Genomic DNA, 24413 nt, shown 5'->3' on the forward strand with positions numbered 1-24413 from the left:
AAGCCTTAAGCACTAGTAAAGAACATGACTAAAAAATTTAAAACATAAATACATTGACTATAATAATGATTTCCTGAATCATTAATAATGATTTCTCAAATTTTGTTTTGCAATTGTCATATTTTTGACTGCCCTTTACAGCCCAGAAACTTCGGCAATCATCACTCACAGAAGCACAGGGGAGATTTATTTAGGATATCAAAGGGTTTTTTGTCACAACTAAAATAAATACTTGAAGCGGCTTGGTATGGACTCCTCAAAGAGGTTGAACATTTAATACTCACCTTTTGGTGTATATTTTGATCCTCTGCCAGTTTCTTCTTCAACAGGACAGTCATTAGTTCTCTTGTCACCTCTAGAAATTTTTCGAGACAGAACTTTCTGCAATGTTAAGCAGGTGAAAATTTTAGTTTGTTGTAATCCATGGTTATGAAGTCCCATTCAGTAACTTGCAGGACAGAGAAATTTCAAACTAAATAATAACAGATAATGATCACTTACAGTAAGCTTTGGGTTTCCAACATCCTTTGCACCAAAATTTTCAGTTGAACTGAAATCTGAAACTTCGATATCTAACTTTACACTCGATATTGATGTTTTGTTATCATTTTCTGCTGAAAAGGAGTGGTCACTGTGATTGTTGCTTACATGCATTTTTGGCATTGGCTGCTCCTCATATAATGCTCCACAAGATGTTAATGAAGTTGAAACTGTCATATGAGGCATACCATTAAGCAATTGGAAATCCTGGCCAGTCACAAAAGAGGTGTCTGATGAATTGAGTAGTGGTTCTGAAGATAATTGTAACAGTGCATCAGTTCTGTTAATCAATGTTGTATTCTGCAACAGGAAAAAGGGGAGAGTTTTAAGTATATTAGACTATCTGAATTACTGTTGCAGCATTTAGCAATCTTCTCTATATAGGACATGGTAATATTCTCAACATATATGTGGTTCTTGATCTTCAAAGAAAACTTCAGATTTGTAGGTCCTGCTGCAGGCAAGGGCACAAATCAAACATTATCTTATCCTATATTCATAAACACAATGCCTCATACAAGATAGCATTACTATATCATACATAAATTGTACCTTTACAAGAACATCCTCAATTATTTTGCAGAGCATGGAATTTGATTTGACAAGATGTTGCTCTGGAGGCCATATCTGATGACTCATCCTCTGACACTTGCTGATGCTGAGGATGTAGCAAAAGAAGCTTCATTTAATTGGAGCAGTGGTAACCATAATTCAATGCTTGTGTAAAATATTTGTATGGTTATTGTATTTTAGGTATATCGTTTTGTACATATTTCTAATGTCTCTCTTCAAAGATGTACTATTTTATCACTGATGTAACATATAAACTCGTTAATATGCTGCTATGGTATGTTGGATGCTATTTTTCTTGAAGTTTTTGGCAGAGGATGTTGTTTTTAATATATTGTCCTGTGCACACCACTTGTGTCTCTATTAAACTATATGCTTATTTCCATTGTATATCACATTTATCTATGCCATCATTCCACACAGAATTCTGAAATATAAATCTGTACATAAATTGTGCAATGTTAAATCAAAAAGAATTGCTTTAAGAGAAACAGGACATCATTAAATATGCACGCATTGCACCTTTATGCACTTACAGTCTTACACACTGCATCAATCTGAAATATGACGGATCGTGTGTGGGAAGAGAATTCTACAAGTCAAGGGTAAAAACCATTGCATCAATAAATATGTATTCCCTGAAAGGATAAAATAATGACAACACAAATATGTACATCTTGAAAGGGTAAACTGATGATATGCTGCTTGACTAACAAGAACATGATCAAGCAAAATGGATTCACTGCATGCAATTTTGATTGGCCAACTTGATCCACAGATCTGAGACTAGAAGGATTTGATTGGCCAACTTGATCCGCGGATCTGATTGGCCAATTTTGATTACATATAAATTAGAAGGCAGTTTGCTTTAGCTTGAAATACAGAAGAAAAATAGTTTTGTTCGTATCACTTACCTATCAAAGCATGTAACTAAACAAGATTAATACCAACAGAATTAAGGAGAAAACTTCTAGCTACTTGGGCAATGCCATCCAGCACATCAATAATATTATTGCAAGAGCTTCTAATTGATGATGCAAAAGCAGTGAGGAAGCTAAAAATTAAAGCCCAGCTAAAGCAGCTCAGCCTCAAAAAGAACCCAAACCCCATTATTTCATTCTTTGTCATTCTCAGCCTTTGGTGGCATGAATGGCTAATATTATTACTTTCAGTGTTGTGGCCTATTAGTTAGAACCATTACTAACAATTGTACACATTACAATAATGCTTTTCTACAATGTCTGCAAATCAACCAATCCCTTCACAGAGTTCCTGTCCTTTGTTCAGCTAGTTAGTTATTTAATAATGATTAAACTATAAAGATTGTAATAATTTCTCCTGCTCATAGGATTGCACTCATCATGAACAATCCTGATTAAATGTCATTTACTACTGTTTGATTTATCATTTATACTTGAAATTAACATCGACTATCACATGCTGGAACCAACAGCTTCAACTAGGGCAGCCACAACAAGAATTAGGAGTCATGGATTTTCTACTAAGTTTGCAAAATCATATTGACTAGTCTTTAAATGATACAAATTGAATTATAACATAATCATCAAAATGGTTGAATAGTGTATTACGTTACACAGTTGGTTTCACATTAATTTGATTGGATCCATGGGGTGCTTTGTCATTAAAATAACTATTAAGAATGGATTTTATTATATTTTGACGATTCATATTTTATGTAATCCATGAATGACCTCACACGGATCAGGGAAAATGGATTGCTGCTGGACTATTGTAACAAAGAAGCATCAAGTAATTAAACTAGAAAATCTGTGGTTACTATTGATATAACGTCATTTTATTATGGTTTTTGATTTAACATTGCACAATTTATGTACAGATTTATATTTCAGAATTCTGTGTGGAATGATGGCATAGATAAATGTGATATACAATGGAAATAAGCATATAGTTTAATAGAGACACAAGTGGTGTGCACAGGACAATATATTAAAAACAACATCCTCTGCCAAAAACTTCAAGAAAAATAGCATCCAACATACCATAGCAGCATATTAACGAGTTTATATGTTACATCAGTGATAAAATAGTACATCTTTGAAGAGAGACATTAGAAATATGTACAAAACAATATACCTAAAATACAATAACCATACAAATATTTTACACAAGCATTGAATTATGGTTACCACTGCTCCAATTAAATAAAGCTTCTTTTGCTACATCCTCAGCATCAGCAAGTGTCAGAGGATGAGTCATCAGATATGGCCTCCAGAGCAACATCTTGTCAAATCAAATTCCATGCTCTGCAAAATAATTGAGGATGTTCTTGTAAAGGTACAATTTATGTATGATATAGTAATGCTATCTTGTATGAGGCATTGTGTTTATGAATATAGGATAAGATAATGTTTGATTTGTGCCCTTGCCTGCAGCAGGACCTACAAATCTGAAGTTTTCTTTGAAGATCAAGAACCACATATATGTTGAGAATATTACCATGTCCTATATAGAGAAGATTGCTAAATGCTGCAACAGTAATTCAGATAGTCTAATATACTTAAAACTCTCCCCTTTTTCCTGTTGCAGAATACAACATTGATTAACAGAACTGATGCACTGTTACAATTATCTTCAGAACCACTACTCAATTCATCAGACACCTCTTTTGTGACTGGCCAGGATTTCCAATTGCTTAATGGTATGCCTCATATGACAGTTTCAACTTCATTAACATCTTGTGGAGCATTATATGAGGAGCAGCCAATGCCAAAAATGCATGTAAGCAACAATCACAGTGACCACTCCTTTTCAGCAGAAAATGATAACAAAACATCAATATCGAGTGTAAAGTTAGATATCGAAGTTTCAGATTTCAGTTCAACTGAAAATTTTGGTGCAAAGGATGTTGGAAACCCAAAGCTTACTGTAAGTGATCATTATCTGTTATTATTTAGTTTGAAATTTCTCTGTCCTGCAAGTTACTGAATGGGACTTCATAACCATGGATTACAACAAACTAAAATTTTCACCTGCTTAACATTGCAGAAAGTTCTGTCTCGAAAAATTTCTAGAGGTGACAAGAGAACTAATGACTGTCCTGTTGAAGAAGAAACTGGCAGAGGATCAAAATATACACCAAAAGGTGAGTATTAAATGTTCAACCTCTTTGAGGAGTCCATACCAAGCCGCTTCAAGTATTTATTTTAGTTGTGACAAAAAACCCTTTGATATCCTAAATAAATCTCCCCTGTGCTTCTGTGAGTGATGATTGCCGAAGTTTCTGGGCTGTAAAGGGCAGTCAAAAATATGACAATTGCAAAACAAAATTTGAGAAATCATTATTAATGATTCAGGAAATCATTATTATAGTCAATGTATTTATGTTTTAAATTTTTTAGTCATGTTCTTTACTAGTGCTTAAGGCTTTTACATAACTTCAGCCTAATTAACAACCTAAAAGGTTGTATCATTCTTCATATGCTTAGATATGGCTGAGCAGATAATGATTTTGAATGCATAAATGCTTCATGTTGTTGATGTTGTAAGGGATTATAATCATGGCAAGGCAGATGAGTCTATTCTATGGACCTTCCATGTTGATACCGAAGGCTGAGGTCTATGACCAACATCCATTTGAATATGGATGTGGAAGCTGCAGATGGCTATGTTGGAGGATTCCATGATGGCAGTGTGCTTATTCTCTTTGAGTGAAAGAGACAGGGAAACTAGAAATAGAAGCTCTTGCCCGTCCATTGTAACTAGATATAAAATGAATTCAAGCAATCATTGAAAGCGGTATCATATCTCAAACAAAAATCTCTTAGGGGTATTTTGACAGGGCAACTACAAAATCTCCCAATCGATGTGGAGAAAGAGGTATACAACTTTCAGGAATCTAAGTGATCTCCATTTTGATGGCAATAGTTCTAGGAGGAGTTGGAGACATCAGGCGATCTAGAAGACAGAGAAGTATTGATGTGAGACATTATTTTTTTGGGATTATCAAGGTAAAAATAGTTCATTAAGCATATCCATGTCCTTTTATGGACAAGCCATTTAAAATCAGATTTTCCGAAATATACTTTCATAACATCTGAGCACAACCAGAAAGCGGATTGTTTATCCAAACAAGCTTGCAGAAGACTTTGATCGGCATAACGCTCACTGGAAGGCCTAAATGGCAGCAGCTTTTGCTGTGCAGTTTTGGATTCTTCTTTGGATATTTGATCAATGGTGTCTGTGAGGTAAGCCAAAGGTTGCTGTAATTTTGAAAGATTGTACCATGGTGTGCTTGGACTCTTTAGTCTGGTTAAAGATTAAAGACAATGCATGCTGGAAGGGGATTAAAGAGAAAGGGCATGAAAGAGAATGCATGCTTGAAGGGAATTCTGTTAGGAGATTTTACCTTTTGTTTCAATGTGTTGATGCCTGTGAGACCTGGAAGGATATGGCTATATATATCCCAGCATAAACTGGTTTTTATGTCAATGAGTAGTTTAAAGGGAGTGATTTCTCCTACGGGAAATGAATTCCTTGCCCATCCTTTAAATCCTTCCTCTCTGGTTACCTGTATATTGTCTTGAAATTCGTTTCTTTGCGGGTACCTGCGTATTATCTTGAAATTGCATTCTGTTACTGTTCAATCTCGTTTCTTGCTCTCCAAAATAGAGAAGGCATAATTTCTTTTTCATTATTTCTCTATTGGAGAGATGCTTCGGAGAAATTTGATGATCGTGGAAGATTTCACTGCAAATCTAAATGGCATAGTATCAAATTTGATGTTCTTAGTGAAATCTTTGGAAATTTAAGTAGAAATTTATATGGTTTCTTGCATCTCGGGTTTGAAAGAAGTTTCAACACTGCAGTGAAGAAATCTGTGATATCGGTATTTTTTTGTTGAAAACGAGTTGATGTTTGAACTTTGAATCTCAAAATGAGAAATATAATTTAGTAAAGCTGCTTAACCCTGTTTATGTTTGCAGGAATACGTATATAACAGGCTGCAATTCAGGTACGCTTTAAAGTTTCATGCGACGTCTGTTTAGCTTTATAATTTTCTTTGGTTATGGCTTCTATTTGTTTTTATTCTGTTGATTGATTCCTGGGATAGAATTTCAGCAATGGTTTACCCTTACTGAGGTTCGGTGTTTTCATTTTTTTTGCAGCTATGGATGGTATTTCACTTTTGTACAAGGTTTCGTGTACTTGGTTCTTATTTATTTGCAGGGCTTCAGAGTAAAGCACATCGTAAATCCATGGAAAACATATGTGAAACTCTCTGCTGTTCTTATGGGATCCCATGGACTGACCAAAGGATCCCTTGCTTTTCTTAATTATCCTGCTCAGCTGATGTTCAAATCTACAAAGGTAGGTATCTGCAAAACACAATTTTGCTTTAAAAGGCAATGATGATAGAGGAGTATAACTCAGATCATGGTCTTCACATTCAAAACAGGCAGCCATTTACAGTTATTTTGATTATTTAATGTGTTTTGCGAATTTGGGTACTCTTTTTTTAATCTGTACTCGATTCAAAATATAATGGTATGCTCCAAATTTGAATATTATTGCTGGATTTTGTTTTGAGGACCTCTGTATCGGTTCTGTGACGGATAAAATCTCAGACATCAATTAGAGCTGAAATTATTTACCTTTGATCGAATTGATCAGGTTCTACCGGTGATGGTGATGGGAGCTTTTATACCTGGGCTGAAGCGGAAGTATCCTGTGCATGAATATGTTTCTGCTGTACTTCTCGTAGTCGGTTTAATCGTTTTCACGCTCACAGAAACCAGCGGATGGTTGCAGCGGATGCGCAGAGCAGGCGTAGAGCAGGTTGCAGAGGATATGCAGAGCAGGATGCAGAGGTTGTTAGCAGCGGATGCGCAGAGCAGGTTGCAGAGGAATCCACGTTCGAAAATGAATTTTAATGAAATGGGCGCGAGGGAAGGGTTTCAAATGAAAATGGGTCCCGGTGCGCTGACGTGGATGGCAGGAACGGAGGGACGGGGCGGGCGGGCCTCGTTGGTGGGTCCCGGGTATGTCACCGGAAACGCGAAGTCGCCCGCCGGAGTTATGTATGCCATCCCAAGTTTGTGCACCACATACATAGATGGCAAGGGCATTTATGACTCAATATATGGCTGGTTAGCCCTTGCCGTTAATCATGTCTAATAAAAAAAACTTGCATATTTGAATTTATACAGGTGACACTTTTCCTTTGGGATGCCCTTTCAGTGAAACCATTGTTCACCACGAGGTAATGTATATCTAGCTTCTCTGTTCATTTTGCAACTTGGTATTTTTCTGAAAAACTTTGTTCTTGGTCCATTGCAAATTTCTTGTAATTACCAATGATTAAAAGGTCTTTCATAGTGTTGTGTGTAGTTTTTCAAGGACAATCCAGATTTTGACAACCCAAAATACAACACCAAAAACGGGGTGTACTCTGAAAAATGTGGGCTGGACAACGTTCTTATGTCATGGGGTCACGATGAGTACATGTACCTGGTAATATACTTTCAGAAAATAAGCCAACATATCACTTCATTTCATGCCTACATAGAATGTTTGATTGTTTTATTCATTGATGGATTGAACAGGTTGCTAAAATGAATAACACAACATTACCTCCTGCAGCTCTCTTCGTCATAAGATTTCACTCTTTCTACCGTAAGCAAAACAATATCTCATTTTCTTTGTAAACCTGAAAGTTCTGATTTGACTGGACTAATAACACATCTAATGGATGGTGTATTTTGTTACAGCTTTGCATCGTATTGACAATGGAGTGAATAATTTCAGTAAGGAACTGCAAATTTTCAATTATTTTAATAACATGTGAATTTGAATCTTACACAAAACTCTCTTGTTTTTCTTTGCAGTGAAACTGTCCCCTCACTATCCCACTGGCTCTTGCAAATCCTCATTTGACTGGCCTCATCCATGGTATGAGTTGCACCCCTTCTAACTCTTTGAATACTAACTTGTGCAGCAAACCAACTGAGATTAGTTCAACAATAATCTATTTCAGTATATGTCATAGGATTATACTTCTAGTTGAGTTGTGATTGAGTTATAGATGAAATTGTGATTGAGAAAATGCATGCAGATCTGGGCAAGGTACTACTGCATCCTAACTTTGGAGGGGAGCCTCAATGGGCAGTTGTTGGTGAGAGCTCAGTGAACATTAACCACTGTAAAATGAAATGGAATGTATCCATCATTTACATCTCTCATGCATTTAGCTTCCTAAAGAGTCCTGAATGATATTTTAGTTATAATTCGCAGATGCTGGATTGTTCTGGGCAATGGACTGAATTGGTTGTTAATCATGTCTAATAAAAAAAACTTGCATATTTAAATTTATACAGGTGACACTTTTCCTTTGGGATGCCCTTTCAGTGAAACCATTGTTCACCACGAGGTAATGTATATCTAGCTTCTCTGTTCATTTTGCAACTTGGTATTTTTCTGAAAAACTTTGTTCTTGGTCCATTGCAAATTTCTTGTAATTACCAATGATTAAAAGGTCTTTCATAGTGTTGTGTGTAGTTTTTCAAGGACAATCCAGATTTTGACAACCCAAAATACAACACCAAAAACGGGGTGTACTCTGAAAAATGTGGGCTGGACAACGTTCTTATGTCATGGGGTCACGATGAGTACATGTACCTGGTAATATACTTTCAGAAAATAAGCCAACATATCACTTCATTTCATGCCTACATAGAATGTTTGATTGTTTTATTCATTGATGGATTGAACAGGTTGCTAAAATGAATAACACAACATTACCTCCTGCAGCTCTCTTCGTCATAAGATTTCACTCTTTCTACCGTAAGCAAAACAATATCTCATTTTCTTTGTAAACCTGAAAGTTCTGATTTGACTGGACTAATAACACATCTAATGGATGGTGTATTTTGTTACAGCTTTGCATCGTATTGACAATGGAGTGAATAATTTCAGTAAGGAACTGCAAATTTTCAATTATTTTAATAACATGTGAATTTGAATCTTACACAAAACTCTCTTGTTTTTCTTTGCAGTGAAACTGTCCCCTCACTATCCCACTGGCTCTTGCAAATCCTCATTTGACTGGCCTCATCCATGGTATGAGTTGCACCCCTTCTAACTCTTTGAATACTAACTTGTGCAGCAAACCAACTGAGATTAGTTCAACAATAATCTATTTCAGTATATGTCATAGGATTATACTTCTAGTTGAGTTGTGATTGAGTTATAGATGAAATTGTGATTGAGAAAATGCATGCAGATCTGGGCAAGGTACTACTGCATCCTAACTTTGGAGGGGAGCCTCAATGGGCAGTTGTTGGTGAGAGCTCAGTGAACATTAACCACTGTAAAATGAAATGGAATGTATCCATCATTTACATCTCTCATGCATTTAGCTTCCTAAAGAGTCCTGAATGATATTTTAGTTATAATTCGCAGATGCTGGATTGTTCTGGGCAATGGACTGAATTGGTTGTTAATCATGTCTAATAAAAAAAACTTGCATATTTAAATTTATACAGGTGACACTTTTCCTTTGGGATGCCCTTTCAGTGAAACCATTGTTCACCACGAGGTAATGTATATCTAGCTTCTCTGTTCATTTTGCAACTTGGTATTTTTCTGAAAAACTTTGTTCTTGGTCCATTGCAAATTTCTTGTAATTACCAATGATTAAAAGGTCTTTCATATTGTTGTGTGTAGTTTTTCAAGGACAATCCAGATTTTGACAACCCAAAATACAACACCAAAAACGGGGTGTACTCTGAAAAATGTGGGCTGGACAACGTTCTTATGTCATGGGGTCACGATGAGTACATGTACCTGGTAATATACTTTCAGAAAATAAGCCAACATATCACTTCATTTCATGCCTACATAGAATGTTTGATTGTTTTATTCATTGATGGATTGAACAGGTTGCTAAAATGAATAACACAACGTTACCTCTTGCAGCTCTCTTCGTCATAAGATTTCACTCTTTCTACCGTAAGCAAAACAATATCTCATTTTCTTTGTAAACCTGAAAGTTCTGATTTGACTGGACTAATAACACATCTAATGGATGGTGTATTTTGTTACAGCTTTGCATCGTATTGACAATTGAGTGAATAATTTCAGTAAGGAACTGCAAATTTTCAATTATTTTAATAACATGTGAATTTGAATCTTACACAAAACTCTCTTGTTTTTCTTTGCAGTGAAACTGTCCCCTCACTATCCCACTGGCTCTTGCAAATCCAAGCTATAAAGAATGATTCAATTTGATTTCTTTCTGCCACATCTTCAAGGAACAGAACTCTCAAGTGGACCTCCTATCTAGGAGGGGGATCTCCTTGCTCTTTGGACTGATTAGATGTCAATGCATTGATCAGGGATCAGTCATCTCTCTATTGTTCATTTTGTTCTAGGTAAAAATAGAGATTGATCTGATCCTGCAACTGGAAAATGTTGTTGTAACTATTGGCAACTCAATGAAAATGAAGCAGGCTACTAATATTTTGGACTCTTGTATCAGTTGAATTGACTTAATATCCACTTGAAACATTTTTTTTACTACTGTTTGATCTGAATGACTATGCTGACTGCTTTTTATCAAATACCACCATATTGGCTTAAACATACATTCCTATTAATTTAGATACTAGCGAATCACCTGGCACTTTTTGATACTAAACCAGATTGTTGGTTCACTGGACATTGTGGGATCAGTGAAAACTCCGCCAACAAAGATTTCTGATGAATTCAGGCGACCTGTTAAAGTATGGTCCTCTATCTTACCATAACTAATTAACAACCTTAATTACTCATATCTATGTTAAAGTATGGTCCTCTATCTTACCATAACTAATTAACAACCTTAATTACTCATATCTATGTATCTATGCTTACAGCTATCCAACATTCAATATTGCTGCAGGTGATACACCCATTGCAAGATTTGAATTTAAATTGCTTTCCAATATACCACCTCCCTTCAATGCCGTTTAGCTGAGTGAATAAACATGACCAGGCTTATTTACCAGGTTATTGAGCTATTAATACACGGGATAATATATGTTATATGTTTATGGTTGGATACTGTTTCGATTCAACAGTGCCGATATATTGCTTTAATTTCTTTAATATAGGTTCAATAGACTTGGAAGTATTGCTCCAATTTATTTATGGCTCAATAGACTTGGAACTATTGAAATATTGCTTGCCAATAAACATGAGCTGAAGTTGCAACTGTCTCTCCACATGGATTCAACCCTATCCTCTGCTTAACGTACGATGCACACGAGCTTCTGTACAGTTTGTCAGGTATGCATTAAAGGCCTAATTGACTGAGTCACTTCTCATTCCATTGAAAGAAGCTATTCCCATTTCATTTATAGAAGCTAAGGCAACGTTTAAAAAGTTGTGAAACAGACCTCTGGCCATTAAAACATACATGTTTCAGGTTGCAACAACGTCTTATTTTGCCTACTGTCTGTGTAACCCTAGGCCTTTGTACAACATAGGATGCACACATGCATGTTGTGCACTTTTTCAGGTACGCATTAAAGGTCTATATCCTATACGCTGCTGTATAGATACATTCTATGTTTCCATATTAGCTTAGAGCTTTATAAGGTTGGTATTCAACTCCATTATGGAGATAAGCATAGTGAGTGTTAGACATACCTGTACACCCATTGAGCTATGAAACACATTGACTTGTTACTCATCAATATGAGCTTAGAGGTTGTGATATCATGCAAATAAGACACATACACGAGCTTGGTTGATTCAAACACAACTTCTATACCCATACGTCTTACCTATGATCTCTATTGATTCGGGATAAAGAGTGGTGAGTAATGTGATATCCATACTTGATTAGTCAGATAAGCATTAGATTAGTGCTATTCCCATTGCTTAGACCATTGTTGTTGTTGCATATTACTGGGTTTCCTGTATTCGATCACAACTCTCATACGTAAATCACTACTAGCAACAGGTCAATGGTAATAGGGTAACATAAACCTAGCCTCACCTGTTAATCATTGTCTATTACGGTTCCACATTCAGTGTTGACCGGTATTGTCTAGTCCTATTTGCTTAGTCAATCCAGAAGTTTGATATAAAATTATACAAAAGGATGTTTTGTATAATGTTCAAGAAAGCATATAAGACACATAACATTCAAGTACAACTCAATTGTATGATAACAATGTCTCAGACAGTTATGGCATATGTTTTGCCTTACTGTCTTCTATAACAACAACATATTTAATCTACCGCAACAGGCTCAAAGGGGCTATCTTCAAGAAATTTGGCTGGTTAAGATGCTCTTCTTGTGGGCACACTGGCCACAGCCACCTAATTTCGCATTTACTACTGCCGCCACATCACCTAATTGCACCGATCGCTCACTTAACGTAAGGTTTTCGTTTTATGCCCATCATTAAATACTGGCCTGCTCCAATCTGATCTTCAAGTATTTCAGCTCCATTCCAAATCAATCCGTATATGTACTTATTTCTGCACCTAGATATTGACATAGATCTCCTGTCTAGCCAATTGTTTATTAGAATAGCTTCGACCCAATCTACCACCAAGATTGCCCGATGTCAGATACATCACCTAATTTCGCATTTACTTCTGCCGCCACATACATCATTCCATATGCCATTTGCTCCCCATGTCATATCGATCACTTAATTGCACCGATTGCTCACTTAACGTAAGCTTTTCGTTTTATGCCGACCATTAAATACTGGCCTGCTCCATCCGAGCTTCAAGTATTTTAGCTCCATTCACACTTAAAACCAGCTTACAAACACGTTGAACTTTTTTATAAATTGGCCTCTTCTGCACCTGGATATTCACATACATCTCCCCGCTTCACATAACATGGAATCCATTAGCATAAGCCAACTTACTCAACTCGCGACATTGTTTCTCTTAGCACTTGTTCTCATGGCTCTTCTGATTATTGACATCGTAAAAGTCGAAAGACAAAGAAAAAAGAAACCAAGAAAACAATAACATCTCTAACGAAGAGCATATGAAACTACAACAAGTAATTCTGAATCTCAAGCCTATTTTTGCATTATTTTACGCATTGTCTTATTTCCCCGCTTCCTTCTCTGTTACAGGTGTACGACGGATGCTTCAAATATGCATTTGGGTCTGCCATGGTGGTGCAACTCGCATTTTTTATGCTTCTATCGTCTCTGCTCGGATGCCGGTCTAATGTCCTAATTGTTAGCATTCGTGCTTGTCTTGTATTCTTCACATGTTACAATCTGTCATAAGAAATGCTTATTTTCAAGGTCAAATGTAAGCTTCACGGTGGTTTTCATGTTACTTGTGTCCTGAATTGATGATGATTCTCTGCAAGTTAGTTATTCAATAATGTTCAGATCTTTGGTATATAGTGCTCATGTGACTATTTCTATTGCAATTGTGTGATTTTGGGCTAGCAACATAAACTCGTGCATTGTTTTGAAATCCCTCGATTTATGTATTACTGAAACTAGTGCAAGCCCAAAACTTCAATAGATGTTGCAACATCTCCTGAGTTGGCACAATAGGCTTGTGGATGACCCTTTCCAGTAATATATCATGTAATATTGCAGGCCATAGTTAATAAAACAGCTTGAGTTTATTTGGAGGAGCTCGTGTTTGATCCCTATTTCATTGATCTATTCTACAGTCTTACACTCTTTCTTGTTTACTATTTTGACATTTATGATTGCCTGTTGTCTGAGTTTCAGAAGAAGTTGACGCAGTCTCTACTTACAGGTCTTATCAAAACACCGATATAGCAACCCCCCTATATACGTTACCGAAACTGGTACTTCAGCCTTGACATTTATTGAAGAAGAAGAAATATTTCTATATGTTTTCTGAAAAGTACCCTTGTTACACTTGCATCTGTTCCTTGAGACTTAGTAGTTAATTAATTGATTCGACAAAAAAGCAGGAGAAGCAAGAGCATATGAACCAATGGCCCTTTTCATAGCTTACATAGCCACATTACCTTTTCGAAAGTGTTTTAATGAAGCTAACTAAGCTTAACCTATGTAAGGTTGAGAATAGCAGCATGCTTCTTCCTAACTGTCAGTTTACCGATCAATTGCAGATGCATACGCCAACTTTTGAATTTTGTTCCACTACACTATATGCAGGTACAGAGCCCAGTAGTGTAGATGCATCAAGCTAAGAATGGGTATCTTGCAAAAAAGCTTATTGGAGCCCAGCTCAACACAAGTTGCATCAGGAGACAGCAGTACTGAACATAAAGGTATGCCCTTGATACAAACAGCTCAACACAGGTTGCATCAGGACACAGCAGTACTGAACATAAAGGGGAGTGCAAACGCTGTGATCAATTGCAGATGCATACGCCAACTTTTGAATTTTGTAATCTGTATTTAACTTGGTCCAGGCTTTACTTGTTTTATCTTCCTGGCTGGCTGAGAGCCCTGTACCTTTACTTAGGCTTCGGAGGGACTCACTATACAGGATTGGAAGAACTAGTAGATCTTTAGCCCTAAACCTTAAATGTTAACTTCATGCAGGGACTCGCTGCCTTGCAGCTTCCCTTGTTTTAAACTAGCCATCGTTTAGTGTTCTCTATTGTCGTAGTCTATATAACCACCTAGCCATAGTGGAGAGTACTCATTCATCATGTTTTGGTTAAGAAAAGCGGCTACCCTTACTCATTGAAGAGAACTATGTTCAATGAACCAAAGTGCCACAATTGTAGTGTCCTAATTGATTGGAATAAGGGTTTAAGTTATTTCAAAGTATTGGTAGAAATTATGAAATTTTGGATATTAAAATCAGAAATAAAAAACAAATAGATTATTCATATGATATTGTTTCACATGAGTTTGAATAACCCCTCAGTCAAGTGACATATGAGGCAGTGATACAAGATCAAAGAGATCAACTTATAGCTAACAAGGAGGATGATTCAATACCATTGTTTCGCATTCAAGAAGGGTTCGATGACAACATTCTTTACAGGATTGTAGCAACAAATATGTCCAAGGAAGCTCGTGATATTCTTAAGATGACATATAATGAAAAGGGGAGCAACATCGATCAACAGCAATTTTAGTCACAAATCATTGCAATTGATGAAGTGAACATTGTAGAAAAATAAGTGGAAGAGATTGATATGATTAAAGAAGTTATAAAAGAGTTTGCAAAAGAAATAAACAAGACAAAGGAGACTATAGGCGTCTTAAACACTACAAAAGAAAAAAGTTTGAAGAAATTATAGAATAAAATTTTTATTATATATGAGATGTAAAGTATCATTATGATGTAGAAAGAAAATGGCACTATGCATATACATGTATGGAAGATGAAATTGAAACCACCATTACAATAGAAAAAAGTGATAACAACCTAGCAGTGAATGTCGAATTTGATTATGAAGTTGAATAACAAATTTTCGATGAGTGGCTTAGAAAGCCCAAGTATGTTGAAGATGGAATTGAGTATGTATAAACTACCATAACTACAACGGTAGAAGGAAAGTTGACAGGAAAGTTCAATTAGTGACAACTGATGTACAAGAAAATGTAGAAAGGAGACTAGATAGAAAAGACAAGGACATATGGAGAAATAAGATACCGGTAAAGCAAAAGCTAAAGAAAAAGAAAAGATACGCAAGGTAAATAGTTTGGAGAAAAAGGAAGAAAAGGCTTATACAACAAAGTTATAAGAACAACTTGTACTTGCATGTAGAAGGAAAAGAAGCTTTAGAATTGATGTGAAGTATTGTCAGCGTACATGAGACTTAGACTAGTAGTTGTAATTAAAGGAGAATGTTGGAGTGTGCTAATTACTCATGATTACTCCAACATTTGATAATTTATGTTGAGTCGAAATTTAGGCATAGTTAGTGATGTATGCATTAGGTAAGATTAGCATATCTATTATTAACATTTTTTCTCTATTTAATCATGTATCCTTCAACATTTTAATTCAATCAATTTAATTTATTACACCCATTGGCACATTCAATAGCTTAGTATGAGGGTAGTGTATGACTATGTGTTCAACATGAAGTTGGCATGTATCCCTCTTAAAATAAAAATAAAATATTCTCTAAATAAAAAAGCAATGTTGACTATATGCACATTTAGTTAGTTCTAATTAAAAGCATCCTAAAACATCAATAAACACTAGATTTTTTTTCTAAAATATTACAACCCAATATGGTAAAAATATTTCACTCATTCTACGTCATATATAAAATACTTTGATGTCCACATCACCTAATATAATTGCATATTAGCATTAAAGTTAGCTATAATTGAAAGCATTCTAAAACATCAATAATCACTTCATATTACAACCCAATATGGTAAAATATTTCACTCATTCTTACTCATAAATAAAATATTTTGATGTCCACATGACCTAACATAATTTCATATCAACTTTAAGGAGAGATAAAGTAATTAGAAGTAAAAAAAAAAAGTGAGTAAAATGTTTAAACCTTATACTTTTCAAAAATATTTCAACATGGGATTCAAATACATTATTTAAAGACCCATCAATTTCAAATATATCTATATATAAAAGGAAAATGTTAAAAGAAAATATTTTATTTTCTTATATAATAAAAAGATACCATGGGAAAAACTATGAGTTCTCAAAACCCAAAGTCTCAAAACCATTGGTAATTTGACCAATTCAAAATGTGAAAATGTTTACATAACATTAGAATATATATTCCATATTGGATTAGAGAGTACTTAGCACAATTAAAATATCTAAGTACTTCTTAATAAGCATAATAAGAAGGAGATGTATAATTCATTTAGTTCTTCAATTAAAATTGAAAAAAAATATATAGTTAAAAACTTCAACTAATCTTATTATAAAAATTATGGTTAAAAACTTCAACCAGTCTTATTATTTTACATTTTGACAAATATATATATCTATAAAACGAAAAATATATATATATTTTTAAATTTACATTTGAAAGTATTTATTTTTATGATTCCTATATTAAATCTAGGATTAAGATAGATAACAACTCTATTATACTCAATCACTTCAAAATACAAAAAATTAGCTTTATTGTACTATTCAACAAAGTCTTTTTTCTCCGAAATTTCTACCATCAACAACATTCCGGATCACACAAAACGGCAAGGGCTAACCAGCCATATATTGAGTCATAAATGCCCTTGCCATCTATGTATGTGGTGCACAAACTTGGGATGGCATACATAACTCCGGCGGGCGACTTCGCGTTTCCGGTGACATACCCGGGACCCACCAACGAGGCCCGCCCGCCTCGTCCCTCCGTTCCTGCCATCCACGTCAGCGCACCGGGACCCATTTTCATTTGAAACCCTTCCCTCGCGCCCATTTCATTAAAATTCATTTTCGAACGTGGATTCCTCTGCAACCTGCTCTGCGCATCCGCTGCTAACAACCTCTGCATCCTGCTCTGCATATCCTCTGCAACCTGCTCTACGCCTGCTCTGCGCATCCGCTGCAACCATCCGCTGGTTTCTGCGAGCGTGAAAACGATTAAACCGACTACGAGAAGTACAGCAGAAACATATTCATGCACAGGATACTTCCGCTTCAGCCCAGGTATAAAAGCTCCCATCACCATCACCGGTAGAACCTGATCAATTCGATCAAAGGTAAATAAATTCAGCTCTAATTGATGTCTGAGATTTTATCCGTCACAGAACAGATACAGAGGTCCTCAAAACAAAATCCAGCAATAATATTCAAATTTGGAGCATACCATTATATTTTGAATCGAGTACAGATTAAAAAAAGAGTACCCAAATTCGCAAAACACATTAAATAATCAAAATAACTGTAAATGGCTGCCTGTTTTGAATGTGAAGACCATGATCTGAGTTATACTCCTCTATCATCATTGCCTTTTAAAGCAAAATTGTGTTTTGCAGATACCTACCTTTGTAGATTTGAACATCAGCTGAGCAGGATAATTAAGAAAAGCAAGGGATCCTTTGGTCAGTCCATGGGATCCCATAAGAACAGCAGAGAGTTTCACATATGTTTTCCATGGATTTACGATGTGCTTTACTCTGAAGCCCTGCAAATAAATAAGAACCAAGTACACGAAACCTTGTACAAAAGTGAAATACCATCCATAGCTGCAAAAAAAATGAAAACACCGAACCCCAGTAAGGGTAAACCATTGCTGAAATTCTATCCCAGGAATCAATCAACAGAATAAAAACAAATAGAAGCCATAACCAAAGAAAATTATAAAGCTAAACAGACGTCGCATGAAACTTTAAAGCGTACCTGAATTGCAGCCTGTTATATACGTATTCCTGCAAACATAAACAGGGTTAAGCAGCTTTACTAAATTATATTTCTCATTTTGAGATTCAAAGTTCAAACATCAACTCGTTTTCAACAAAAAAATACCGATATCACAGATTTCTTCACACTGCAGTGTTGAAACTTCTTTCAAACCCGAGATGCAAGAAACCATATAAATTTCTACTTAAATTTCCAAAGATTTCACTAAGAACATCAAATTTGATACTATGCCATTTAGATTTGCAGTGAAATCTTCCACGATCATCAAATTTCTCCGAAGCATCTCTCCAATAGAGAAATAATGAAAAAGAAATTATGCCTTCTCTATTTTGGAGAGCAAGAAACGAGATTGAACAGTAACAGAATGCAATTTCAAGATAATACGCAGGTACCCGCAAAGAAACGAATTTCAAGACAATATACAGGTAACCAGAGAGGAAGGATTTAAAGGATGGGCAAGGAATTCATTTCCCGTAGGAGAAATCACTCCCTTTAAACTACTCATTGACATAAAAACCAGTTTATGCTGGGATATATATAGCCATATCCTTCCAGGTCTCACAGGCATCAACACATTGAAACAAAAGGTAAAATCTCCTAACAGAATTCCCTTCAAGCATGCATTCTCTTTCATGCCCTTTCTCTTTAATCCCCTTCCAGCATGCATTGTCTTTAATCTTTAACCAGACTAAAGAGTCCAAGCACACCATGGTACAATCTTTCAAAATTACAGCAACCTTTGGCTTACCTCACAGACACCATTGATCAAATATCCAAAGAAGAATCCAAAACTGCACAGCAAAAGCTGCTGCCATTTAGGCCTTCCAGTGAGCGTTATGCCGATCAAAGTCTTCTGCAAGCTTGTTTGGATAAACAATCCGCTTTCTGGTTGTGCTCAGATGTTATGAAAGTATATTTCGGAAAATCTGATTTTAAATGGCTTGTCCATAAAAGGACATGGATATGCTTAATGAACTATTTTTACCTTGATAATCCCAAAAAAATAATGTCTCACATCAATACTTCTCTGTCTTCTAGATCGCCTGATGTCTCCAACTCCTCCTAGAACTATTGCCATCAAAATGGAGATCACTTAGATTCCTGAAAGTTGTATACCTCTTTCTCCACATCGATTGGGAGATTTTGTAGTTGCCCTGTCAAAATACCCCTAAGAGATTTTTGTTTGAGATATGATACCGCTTTCAATGATTGCTTGAATTCATTTTATATCTAGTTACAATGGACGGGCAAGAGCTTCTATTTCTAGTTTCCCTGTCTCTTTCACTCAAAGAGAATAAGCACACTGCCATCATGGAATCCTCCAACATAGCCATCTGCAGCTTCCACATCCATATTCAAATGGATGTTGGTCATAGACCTCAGCCTTCGGTATCAACATGGAAGGTCCATAGAATAGACTCATCTGCCTTGCCATGATTATAATCCCTTACAACATCAACAACATGAAGCATTTATGCATTCAAAATCATTATCTGCTCAGCCATATCTAAGCATATGAAGAATGATACAACCTTTTAGGTTGTTAATTAGGCTGAAGTTATGTAAAAGCCTTAAGCACTAGTAAAGAACATGACTAAAAAATTTAAAACATAAATACATTGACTATAATAATGATTTCCTGAATCATTAATAATGATTTCTCAAATTTTGTTTTGCAATTGTCATATTTTTGACTGCCCTTTACAGCCCAGAAACTTCGGCAATCATCACTCACAGAAGCACAGGGGAGATTTATTTAGGATATCAAAGGGTTTTTTGTCACAACTAAAATAAATACTTGAAGCGGCTTGGTATGGACTCCTCAAAGAGGTTGAACATTTAATACTCACCTTTTGGTGTATATTTTGATCCTCTGCCAGTTTCTTCTTCAACAGGACAGTCATTAGTTCTCTTGTCACCTCTAGAAATTTTTCGAGACAGAACTTTCTGCAATGTTAAGCAGGTGAAAATTTTAGTTTGTTGTAATCCATGGTTATGAAGTCCCATTCAGTAACTTGCAGGACAGAGAAATTTCAAACTAAATAATAACAGATAATGATCACTTACAGTAAGCTTTGGGTTTCCAACATCCTTTGCACCAAAATTTTCAGTTGAACTGAAATCTGAAACTTCGATATCTAACTTTACACTCGATATTGATGTTTTGTTATCATTTTCTGCTGAAAAGGAGTGGTCACTGTGATTGTTGCTTACATGCATTTTTGGCATTGGCTGCTCCTCATATAATGCTCCACAAGATGTTAATGAAGTTGAAACTGTCATATGAGGCATACCATTAAGCAATTGGAAATCCTGGCCAGTCACAAAAGAGGTGTCTGATGAATTGAGTAGTGGTTCTGAAGATAATTGTAACAGTGCATCAGTTCTGTTAATCAATGTTGTATTCTGCAACAGGAAAAAGGGGAGAGTTTTAAGTATATTAGACTATCTGAATTACTGTTGCAGCATTTAGCAATCTTCTCTATATAGGACATGGTAATATTCTCAACATATATGTGGTTCTTGATCTTCAAAGAAAACTTCAGATTTGTAGGTCCTGCTGCAGGCAAGGGCACAAATCAAACATTATCTTATCCTATATTCATAAACACAATGCCTCATACAAGATAGCATTACTATATCATACATAAATTGTACCTTTACAAGAACATCCTCAATTATTTTGCAGAGCATGGAATTTGATTTGACAAGATGTTGCTCTGGAGGCCATATCTGATGACTCATCCTCTGACACTTGCTGATGCTGAGGATGTAGCAAAAGAAGCTTCATTTAATTGGAGCAGTGGTAACCATAATTCAATGCTTGTGTAAAATATTTGTATGGTTATTGTATTTTAGGTATATCGTTTTGTACATATTTCTAATGTCTCTCTTCAAAGATGTACTATTTTATCACTGATGTAACATATAAACTCGTTAATATGCTGCTATGGTATGTTGGATGCTATTTTTCTTGAAGTTTTTGGCAGAGGATGTTGTTTTTAATATATTGTCCTGTGCACACCACTTGTGTCTCTATTAAACTATATGCTTATTTCCATTGTATATCACATTTATCTATGCCATCATTCCACACAGAATTCTGAAATATAAATCTGTACATAAATTGTGCAATGTTAAATCAAAAAGAATTGCTTTAAGAGAAACAGGACATCATTAAATATGCACGCATTGCACCTTTATGCACTTACAGTCTTACACACTGCATCAATCTGAAATATGACGGATCGTGTGTGGGAAGAGAATTCTACAAGTCAAGGGTAAAAACCATTGCATCAATAAATATGTATTCCCTGAAAGGATAAAATAATGACAACACAAATATGTACATCTTGAAAGGGTAAACTGATGATATGCTGCTTGACTAACAAGAACATGATCAAGCAAAATGGATTCACTGCATGCAATTTTGATTGGCCAACTTGATCCACAGATCTGAGACTAGAAGGATTTGATTGGCCAACTTGATCCGCGGATCTGATTGGCCAATTTTGATTACATATAAATTAGAAGGCAGTTTGCTTTAGCTTGAAATACAGAAGAAAAATAGTTTTGTTCGTATCACTTACCTATCAAAGCATGTAACTAAACAAGATTAATACCAACAGAATTAAGGAGAAAACTTCTAGCTACTTGGGCAATGCCATCCAGCACATCAATAATATTATTGCAAGAGCTTCTAATTGATGATGCAAAAGCAGTGAGGAAGCTAAAAATTAAAGCCCAGCTAAAGCAGCTCAGCCTCAAAAAGAACCCAAACCCCATTATTTCATTCTTTGTCATTCTCAGCCTTTGGTGGCATGAATGGCTAATATTATTACTTTCAGTGTTGTGGCCTATTAGTTAGAACCATTACTAACAATTGTACACATTACAATAATGCTTTTCTACAATGTCTGCAAATCAACCAATCCCTTCACAGAGTTCCTGTCCTTTGTTCAGCTAGTTAGTTATTTAATAATGATTAAACTATAAAGATTGTAATAATTTCTCCTGCTCATAGGATTGCACTCATCATGAACAATCCTGATTAAATGTCATTTACTACTGTTTGATTTATCATTTATACTTGAAATTAACATCGACTATCACATGCTGGAACCAACAGCTTCAACTAGGGCAGCCACAACAAGAATTAGGAGTCATGGATTTTCTACTAAGTTTGCAAAATCATATTGACTAGTCTTTAAATGATACAAATTGAATTATAACATAATCATCAAAATGGTTGAATAGTGTATTACGTTACACAGTTGGTTTCACATTAATTTGATTGGATCCATGGGGTGCTTTGTCATTAAAATAACTATTAAGAATGGATTTTATTATATTTTGACGATTCATATTTTATGTAATCCATGAATGACCTCACACGGATCAGGGAAAATGGATTGCTGCTGGACTATTGTAACAAAGAAGCATCAAGTAATTAAACTAGAAAATCTGTGGTTACTATTGATATAACGTCATTTTATTATGGTTTTTGATTTAACATTGCACAATTTATGTACAGATTTATATTTCAGAATTCTGTGTGGAATGATGGCATAGATAAATGTGATATACAATGGAAATAAGCATATAGTTTAATAGAGACACAAGTGGTGTGCACAGGACAATATATTAAAAACAACATCCTCTGCCAAAAACTTCAAGAAAAATAGCATCCAACATACCATAGCAGCATATTAACGAGTTTATATGTTACATCAGTGATAAAATAGTACATCTTTGAAGAGAGACATTAGAAATATGTACAAAACAATATACCTAAAATACAATAACCATACAAATATTTTACACAAGCATTGAATTATGGTTACCACTGCTCCAATTAAATAAAGCTTCTTTTGCTACATCCTCAGCATCAGCAAGTGTCAGAGGATGAGTCATCAGATATGGCCTCCAGAGCAACATCTTGTCAAATCAAATTCCATGCTCTGCAAAATAATTGAGGATGTTCTTGTAAAGGTACAATTTATGTATGATATAGTAATGCTATCTTGTATGAGGCATTGTGTTTATGAATATAGGATAAGATAATGTTTGATTTGTGCCCTTGCCTGCAGCAGGACCTACAAATCTGAAGTTTTCTTTGAAGATCAAGAACCACATATATGTTGAGAATATTACCATGTCCTATATAGAGAAGATTGCTAAATGCTGCAACAGTAATTCAGATAGTCTAATATACTTAAAACTCTCCCCTTTTTCCTGTTGCAGAATACAACATTGATTAACAGAACTGATGCACTGTTACAATTATCTTCAGAACCACTACTCAATTCATCAGACACCTCTTTTGTGACTGGCCAGGATTTCCAATTGCTTAATGGTATGCCTCATATGACAGTTTCAACTTCATTAACATCTTGTGGAGCATTATATGAGGAGCAGCCAATGCCAAAAATGCATGTAAGCAACAATCACAGTGACCACTCCTTTTCAGCAGAAAATGATAACAAAACATCAATATCGAGTGTAAAGTTAGATATCGAAGTTTCAGATTTCAGTTCAACTGAAAATTTTGGTGCAAAGGATGTTGGAAACCCAAAGCTTACTGTAAGTGATCATTATCTGTTATTATTTAGTTTGAAATTTCTCTGTCCTGCAAGTTACTGAATGGGACTTCATAACCATGGATTACAACAAACTAAAATTTTCACCTGCTTAACATTGCAGAAAGTTCTGTCTCGAAAAATTTCTAGAGGTGACAAGAGAACTAATGACTGTCCTGTTGAAGAAGAAACTGGCAGAGGATCAAAATATACACCAAAAGGTGAGTATTAAATGTTCAACCTCTTTGAGGAGTCCATACCAAGCCGCTTCAAGTATTTATTTTAGTTGTGACAAAAAACCCTTTGATATCCTAAATAAATCTCCCCTGTGCTTCTGTGAGTGATGATTGCCGAAGTTTCTGGGCTGTAAAGGGCAGTCAAAAATATGACAATTGCAAAACAAAA

The 24413-nt window shown here is 35.5% G+C and overlaps 7 protein-coding genes across 9 annotated transcripts; 4 read left to right on the plus strand and 3 right to left on the minus strand.

Moving 5' to 3' along the window:
* Positions 1 to 258: 258 nt before the first annotated feature.
* On the minus strand, positions 259 to 1149 carry LOC149213712 (uncharacterized). Its single transcript, XM_089390797.1, has 3 exons — positions 1093 to 1149; positions 502 to 840; positions 259 to 381 (listed from the first exon to the last, which is right to left on the minus strand). Exons 1-3 carry the CDS (start codon positions 1126 to 1128, stop codon positions 274 to 276), a joined length of 483 nt encoding a protein of 160 aa, XP_089246923.1. The 5' UTR covers positions 1129 to 1149; the 3' UTR covers positions 259 to 273.
* A 2220-nt stretch (positions 1150 to 3369) lies between these two features.
* Positions 3370 to 4260, plus strand: LOC149213713 (uncharacterized). Its single transcript, XM_089390798.1, has 3 exons — positions 3370 to 3426; positions 3679 to 4017; positions 4138 to 4260. Exons 1-3 carry the CDS (start codon positions 3391 to 3393, stop codon positions 4243 to 4245), a joined length of 483 nt encoding a protein of 160 aa, XP_089246924.1. The 5' UTR covers positions 3370 to 3390; the 3' UTR covers positions 4246 to 4260.
* Positions 4261 to 7215: 2955 nt separating this feature from the next.
* LOC149213714 (putative inositol oxygenase) lies at positions 7216 to 8269 on the plus strand. 3 transcript variants are annotated; one of them, XM_089392105.1, is made up of 6 exons: positions 7216 to 7351; positions 7468 to 7602; positions 7695 to 7764; positions 7860 to 7895; positions 7977 to 8040; positions 8204 to 8263. In XM_089392105.1, coding segments are annotated over exons 2-6 (204 nt in total). In that variant the 5' UTR covers positions 7216 to 7351; positions 7468 to 7569; the 3' UTR covers positions 8205 to 8263. The 3 variants fall into 3 exon arrangements, with proteins under 3 accessions (XP_089248231.1, XP_089248230.1, XP_089248232.1); XM_089392104.1 differs by having other exon boundaries at positions 7229 to 7351; positions 7480 to 7602; XM_089392106.1 differs by lacking the exon at positions 7860 to 7895 and having other exon boundaries at positions 7230 to 7351; positions 7480 to 7602; positions 8204 to 8269.
* A 31-nt stretch (positions 8270 to 8300) lies between these two features.
* Positions 8301 to 10626, plus strand: LOC149213715 (uncharacterized). The gene is made up of 11 exons (XM_089389121.1): positions 8301 to 8307; positions 8466 to 8518; positions 8647 to 8769; positions 8862 to 8931; positions 9027 to 9062; positions 9148 to 9207; positions 9371 to 9430; positions 9633 to 9685; positions 9814 to 9936; positions 10029 to 10098; positions 10311 to 10626. The coding sequence occupies exons 1-11, from the start codon at positions 8301 to 8303 to the stop codon at positions 10358 to 10360; spliced, it is 705 nt and encodes a 234-aa protein (XP_089245247.1). The 3' UTR covers positions 10361 to 10626.
* A 6607-nt stretch (positions 10627 to 17233) lies between these two features.
* Positions 17234 to 18779, minus strand: LOC149213716 (uncharacterized). Its single transcript, XM_089389122.1, has 2 exons — positions 18053 to 18779; positions 17234 to 17749 (listed from the first exon to the last, which is right to left on the minus strand). The coding sequence occupies exons 1-2, from the start codon at positions 18128 to 18130 to the stop codon at positions 17234 to 17236; spliced, it is 594 nt and encodes a 197-aa protein (XP_089245248.1). The 5' UTR covers positions 18131 to 18779.
* A 1474-nt stretch (positions 18780 to 20253) lies between these two features.
* LOC149213717 (uncharacterized) lies at positions 20254 to 21144 on the minus strand. The gene is made up of 3 exons (XM_089390799.1): positions 21088 to 21144; positions 20497 to 20835; positions 20254 to 20376 (listed from the first exon to the last, which is right to left on the minus strand). Exons 1-3 carry the CDS (start codon positions 21121 to 21123, stop codon positions 20269 to 20271), a joined length of 483 nt encoding a protein of 160 aa, XP_089246925.1. The 5' UTR covers positions 21124 to 21144; the 3' UTR covers positions 20254 to 20268.
* Positions 21145 to 23364: 2220 nt separating this feature from the next.
* On the plus strand, positions 23365 to 24255 carry LOC149213718 (uncharacterized). The gene is made up of 3 exons (XM_089390800.1): positions 23365 to 23421; positions 23674 to 24012; positions 24133 to 24255. The coding sequence occupies exons 1-3, from the start codon at positions 23386 to 23388 to the stop codon at positions 24238 to 24240; spliced, it is 483 nt and encodes a 160-aa protein (XP_089246926.1). The 5' UTR covers positions 23365 to 23385; the 3' UTR covers positions 24241 to 24255.
* Positions 24256 to 24413: the final 158 nt, after the last annotated feature.

Source organism: Pinus tabuliformis, chromosome 1_1 (assembly GCF_031772625.1).
Source record: "Pinus tabuliformis cultivar Carrire ecotype Pingquan chromosome 1_1, CPIR1, whole genome shotgun sequence".
NCBI classification, from domain to species: domain Eukaryota; kingdom Viridiplantae; phylum Streptophyta; class Pinopsida; order Pinales; family Pinaceae; genus Pinus; species Pinus tabuliformis.